The 6,516-nt window shown below is 36.6% G+C and overlaps 1 protein-coding gene across 1 annotated transcript in view; it reads right to left on the bottom strand.

Annotated features, from left to right (window-relative positions):
• Positions 1-6,516, bottom strand: part of LOC103918098 (protein kinase C epsilon type-like) — a gene marked incomplete at its 3' end in the record, with an annotated part of 202,841 nt that overhangs the window by 7,260 nt on the left and 189,065 nt on the right. Inside the window, exons 3-6 of the mRNA XM_009325347.1 lie at positions 5,993-6,152; positions 4,800-4,834; positions 3,324-3,409; positions 1,014-1,146 (exon numbers count right to left, since the gene is read on the bottom strand). Of these exons, the coding sequence (XP_009323622.1) occupies positions 1,014-1,146; positions 3,324-3,409; positions 4,800-4,834; positions 5,993-6,152 (414 nt within the window). The remainder of the gene's footprint in view (positions 1-1,013; positions 1,147-3,323; positions 3,410-4,799; positions 4,835-5,992; positions 6,153-6,516) is intronic.

The raw sequence follows: 6,516 nt of genomic DNA, 5'->3' as shown, positions 1-6,516 counted from the left end.
GAAGCATTAGGTCTGAACTTCATCTTAAATACTGCAAAGCATATATTTAATAGATTATGTGTTTATACATATATGTGTGACTCCATGTTTCTGCTGTTGAGAAGTGTACATAACATTATTTTTTGTATTTATGAAGATGGACCTACCCATTCATAAAGGTGTAACAAAATGAAAATGCTTATAATTCCATTAGGTACTACTTTCTAAGAATCTGACAATCTTCATGACATCATTACCATCGACCCACTAATTGAAGTATTTTATTTACTATTTCTAAAATATTACTTTCCTTTGCAAGTATTTGTACTATTTTCTCCTCCTTCCAGAATATATAGATCTGCTTGAAACAAGGAGATATGGAACCAACCATTTCTGGTAGTCAGCTAAAATGACATGAATGCACCTTCCCGCAGTAACTTCATATACAGTTACTGTACAGAGTACACAGTCCTTAAGCTGCAGAACATAATGAATCCTTTATTTTCTGGAATAGAGGGGCTAGGCAGACCATCACAAAGGATGATTTGGCTAGGTATCAGAATACCTCATCTTCTGGATATGGGCACACAGGACTGGTTCTGCCTCGCCTAGCCAATACATAATAGTCATTTTTGAAGATGGTGTTAAAGGGAAAAGTAGCTAGAATAATGACGTTTAAAAAGTTTAACAACCGTCACCACACACCTGAAAACACAGAAGGCTTATAAGCCGAAAGGATGTAAAGTCCCATGCTCCTAATTTTCTGTCAACTTCTAATTTCCTATGTGGCAATAAACCTACACAGCAGCGAGTGCAAAACGTGTTTCTGCACCTGTCCTCTGCATCTGTTATTGACTGGTGTTGCAGACAGGGTAAAGGACCATTTTTTAACCATGATGGCAATCGCTACAGCAGTCCGCTATTTACTTTATATTCATTTTTGTACATGCTGGAAAAGACAGAGTAACTTGAAGTCTCTCCAAGTCTACTGCACTCACAAAGAAAAAGAAAAGCTCTGAAGTGGTAATCCTTACCTTTGCATTGTAAACCTTGTCTCAAAAGACCCCAGAGCAATGAACCACAGTGGTCACAGAAGGTGGGCACTTTGTAATTGTGAATGCTGAACTTGTGAGGCATGTTGACACTGAAACGCTGGGATCCCACTTGCTGAAAAAGGAAAGCAGAGCATATTTCATTCTAATTAATTTCTTTATAATCAGTGTACGCCGAGGCCCTGTTATGTTTTGAAACCGCACAGAATTCAAACAAGATGAAATAGGTCTGTGCTCAGATGATGATCTTTGCATTAGATATACTCCAGCTCCAGAGTTCTTCTCACTACTTTATTTGGAGAAAAGAGGGGGAAGGGCTGCTGTTGTCTAAAAGATAAAGACTAAAGTCTACTTCCTAGTACTTCTGGGAACAACAAATACATAGCTATCAGGAAAGATCTCTTAATGTGGAAGGCAAGGAAGTCACTCCCGATTGTTTTAGGAGGCCGAACTAATACAGGACTAAGAAACAGAAATATATCACAACCCCTTTACCTTTTCAGATCCCACTCGTCCTTAGATTATGAAAATGACAAAGATAATTTGTTGTGTTCAGGGATTCCAAGGTACGATTACTTACTAATTAAAGAATGTCATTGATAAGTTTTTACAGTGGCCGCCGCATAGCAGGAGATTTATTTTGATGTTTTTCCTTCCCTTTCCTATTACCACTGGCTTCTCTCCAGTGATCTAGTACCCCTTCTAAACAATGAGAGCATTGTATCAGCAAAGCATACAAGTCTCCACCAGTCTGGAGCCTGGGAATATAAAACTAGGCAAGATTTTGTATCTTCCTGTGAGTACTATGCAAAAACAACACTAGCCAAACACAGTCCTTCATCACAATCCTATGCAAGTGACCAAGCTTCGGACATAAAATACTGGTTGTGAACCAGATATTAAAGAATGCTTCCAGTATGAAAAATGGTAGTGAATTGCACAGGAAGAATGAGATCAGTCAGTGTCTCAGTCAAATTCATATCAAAGTTGAAAGAGTGGCTTAAAACCATTGGTACAGACAAGTCTGATTTGTAATTTAAAACTAGGCTTTTTCAAGCATATAAATTTAGGTTTTTAACAAATAAAACTAAGAAATGTACTTTTTCTGCGTGGCCAAGGAACTGGGATCACCCACAGACTACCTCACTTAATCCTATGGTGAAAGACAGCAGGCCCTTGCTGTTGCACAAAACAGAACAGGGCAGTGAGCATTCATTAGCTTTTCTGTTAGAACACAAACAAACAAAAAACTTCCGTATAAGATAAAGCATTCACTGCTTACAGCTGAGGGCTACAACTGTTTAAAAAACCATAAACCCACTCCCGTCCCCAACTGTCCCCTATCAACCCAGCCATAAAAGGATACCCCAAAGCTGAGGAGTCTAAGGGAGCTGAACACGACAGCAGCTCCCTGGTATATGACTGTCCACGGGAATTAACATTAATTTCCTAACCAACCCTAAAAGGGCCATCTTAGCTGAGAGAGACCTTTAACCCAAGTGACAGGATTGCTTTGTTTTCTCTTCTGACCCAGAGCTGAACGTGCCATTGGCAGATATATCTACCTCCCTGACAGTATGGTTCTGAAGGCAACTAATTTCATTTTCAGGTGATGTCTTAATTTATTTAAATGCATGATAACATGAAGCACATATTGTGTTAATTCCATTAATATACAAAAGCTTGCTAGAGGTAGGGAGTAATTATGCTGGAAAACCTGTTAGCTATGCATTACCTTATCACTACCATGTTATACAATATCCATGGGCCTTCTTCAACACACGGAAGGCTTTTGTTCTACATTTTGACAGTTTGGATGCAGTCTTTGTTGAGGTTAAACTTTGCAAGCAAATTCTGGGCAGTCTTTTATGTTGAGGCAATACCCAAGCATACTGCCTATCCTATCAGCTGCTAATGACTCAGCCACACAAAATGCAGTTAAGGAATAAAGGGTCCCATCCTGCTCCTTTTGAATTAAAATGACAAAACTCGTATTAATTCAGAAATGGAGAATGTTAAAAATGAAAAGGAGTGGAAAGAGCTCACTGAGACTTAAAGCATTCAGATGTTATAAAAAGTTTACTAATTAGAAATAAGTTGCTGTGCAATAATTCCCATGTAGATGAAACTGTTATGATAATCTGTCATTCCAAAGTAAATGCTACATCACAAGACAACCAGAAGGGCACAAAAAAGTCTGTAACATTTATTGATTAAACAGAGGAGATGACACTACTTTGAACAGATGAAAGACAGAGTTTTATCTAGAAAATTTATTTTATAAACATTTACCTCATCGTGAGTTTCCTGTTTTTTTAAGCCAGCACACTTCGTTATTATAAGTTCATGGCATCTCTTGTGGACTACACAAGTGCAAACTATAAACAAAAAACAGATAAAAGAATGAGTTTTCATGAAGACTGATTTTAAAGCAAAAGACTGATCTCAGAAGACTAGAAATGTTGGAATTTGAAAGGCTGCAAGTGACTGGTGACTTGGTGAGTCCTATGAAGTAAGTCTGGCTTACAAAGGCAGAATATAATGGACTTTCAAGAGATCAATGAATTTTAAGAGAAGTAAAGCATATCTGTCAAAATCTCAGTATGTAAAACCACAAATTACCTTCTGAAATATTAACCACAATTTTTCTCAATTTTTACCTATTTGATTTCTTTATCTAATAAAGTCCATGATCTCCACATTATATGAGACACAATGGCAAAAACAATTCCTGTCTGAAGAGTTTCCAGAGGAAAAGAGACACAAAGATAACTCGTAAAAGTCAAAGACAGATAAACCAAAGTCGAACATTCTTTCTGTAACACATTATCGTAAGTTGATAACAGTAAGAGGTTTCAGGAGGCAAAAATGCTTTGTCAATATTCACACTGATTACTTAATCAATGAATGACATTTGCAGATATGACAGATAAGATTAAAAATTGCAAGGTCTATCGTACTGTGGGATTCAAGGTCATTAAGCAAAGAAAAAAACCTTCAGAGTGAAATAATGAATTTCATTTTCTTCTATGTTTGGTCATTGTTGTAAGAAAAAAAAAATCAGAACTCAAGGAACCTCTGCTGTATGTTAATAGAGTAATTCTCATTATAGCATGTAAAACCATTATTTGCATTTATTTATTTACAATGAGATTTCATCAAGTCTTTTCTAACTGAAAAATCATCACTAACTTGATTATTTTACTTGTCAGATGAGAATTAAGTAGAAAAACATCATCCCAAGAGGTGACTGCATAAAAAATAAAAAGTACAAGAAATTGAGTTGAAAAATGGGAGCTGAAAATGAAGCACTCCTGCAGTCTTTGCTACAATCTTCTCTAATGATGACCTTCATAATTCTCTCATCTATTTAATTACAGTCTTTGCAATTACCTGGCATTTTTAAACAAAAAATCTTAAGCAGAATAAAGAATTCCCGATTTTAAAATGCAAGAAGTGAAAAAAGAAGAAGCCAACATCCTATGTCCCCCTAGTTGGATGTGCATCAAGAGAGATCTAGTATCTGCTGTTCAGCGATGCTAACTGTGCCCCTACCTCATATATGCTGTGTAAGACCAACAGTTTTGAAAAAATCTTACTGTGACTTACTGCAAAGAATGTATCTTTCTTTGGTGAGACAAACTCATTCTGATCATCTTGTGCTAAATTCTTAACACTGTACATATACAATGCTTGATGAAAATATCTTATTATATATTATAACATAATATATATATTCAAACTGTCCCCCTGTAGATTTTCTCTTACCTTGACATTGGTATCCCTGTTTTCCTATTACACCCCTGAAAATAAAACAGTGTTTTAGAAAATGAAGAATATGTATTTTTAAAAACAAAAAACATTTTTTCCTCTCCTTACTGGACATACACACGTTTAAAAGAATAGCTTCTTATAACTAGTCATCTTATAACCGCATGCCTAGACTGAGATCAGTTCAAAGTAGGAACCACATTTCAGCTGCTAAGAGGTAACAGGTAGGAAGATAGGCCACGGAGGAATTCAGAAGTAAAGACACATTTCCTATAATAAAATAGGCAAAGCCAAAGGGTACATAGAGAGGGAAGCCACAAGCCGGTAAAACAGTCATCAGGCAGGCCCCTAAATAGACAGAAAATTGCATTTGCCAATATTGTTGCTTGAAATCATCTTAGCTAACCTAAAGCCTAACCTGCAGACATTTCTTAGAGGAATGTAGTTGAGTTCATGTACAATTCACATCGTTTCACATTACGAAAGACAGAGTCATTATACACTCTTAAGAAATATTAATTATGGATCAAATCAGATCTTATGTGTATTAAGGTGCAAATCAGTATCTCTAGGTAACTTTGGAAAACATCAATAAAGTCGCTGAAAAATAACTGAAAACGGAATGTCTTTTCCCTATCTGAAAATTGTGAGTACTCAAAACTAATGTAAATAATTTCTAAAAGGGAGCTCTTGACATACACTGTAATAAGAAAGACCCTGTACACTAAGCACCCAAACCCCTGGATCATTAGAAGTCTAATATTCCCATATTTCATTAACTTGCAGGATGTATATGAGCTTGGCATTTCCTAGGAGGAAGATGGTGACACTTAAGCACCTAAAGAAGAATTCAGTCATCTTGGCAAAACGTAAAGGTCTAATATTAAGTCTAAATCTACACTTAGGCACCTACAGAACACAAGACTGGCTGTCTACCTAGAATTTATAGTGTGGACTACACAGGAAAAGATTGAACTTTGTGGCTCAGAGGAGAAAAAACACAAATACAACAAATTCTAACATTTGTGATGGAAGTTTAAGAGTCTTCTATTACTGTCTGCAAAACTGATGACAGCTTAATATTAAAATGAGGAGGAAAAGAACTACTACTCTACGCCATTTATACTTCAGCAAAACAGGAAGGTATGTTAACTCTTCAATACAAAGTTGCAAAGAAAGCAAAGCCATACCATATAAAATCTCTGCAGTGCGAACAATATGTTGGTTGTCTAAGATAGGTGGCCATAAACTTGTGTCCATTAACCTGATGTACTCTGCGTCGCACAGCACCCTGGCGCTTTCTGGGGCGCATACGTTCCCGGAACACACGTTCTTCATTGTCTTTGGGTGCTGAAACAGAGGAAAAAACAATAAGCACTGGCTGTATCAGACACAAACATGGGAAAACTCAAATGCAATACATAAGTGGATATTTTACAAAAATAAAAATAATCCTCTCTAGCTAGCAGTGCAAGATAACTTCCCTAAGCTGTGGGTAATTTTTTTCTTTTTTAGTATCAGTTACTAAAGGGCAAGAGTTTTCATTGCCTGGAACAGGAGCTTCTATTTGTTCTAAACCTTTATCTGTAAATTCATGCTAAGCCGGGAATAAGTCTTCTGCGCTTTATCACTATCAAGCACACTGACAACCTCTTTAACAGTAATTACACAGTTAGATTCTCCAAACAGGTCAGACTCTCATCTCATTTGATCT

The sequence above is a fragment of the Pygoscelis adeliae genome, unplaced genomic scaffold (assembly GCF_000699105.1).
Source record: "Pygoscelis adeliae isolate BGI_AS28 unplaced genomic scaffold, ASM69910v1 Scaffold96, whole genome shotgun sequence".
Lineage (NCBI taxonomy): Eukaryota > Metazoa > Chordata > Aves > Sphenisciformes > Spheniscidae > Pygoscelis > Pygoscelis adeliae.
The sequence above is the reverse complement of the archived record's forward strand: the minus strand, read 5'-3'. Positions and strand labels throughout refer to the sequence as shown.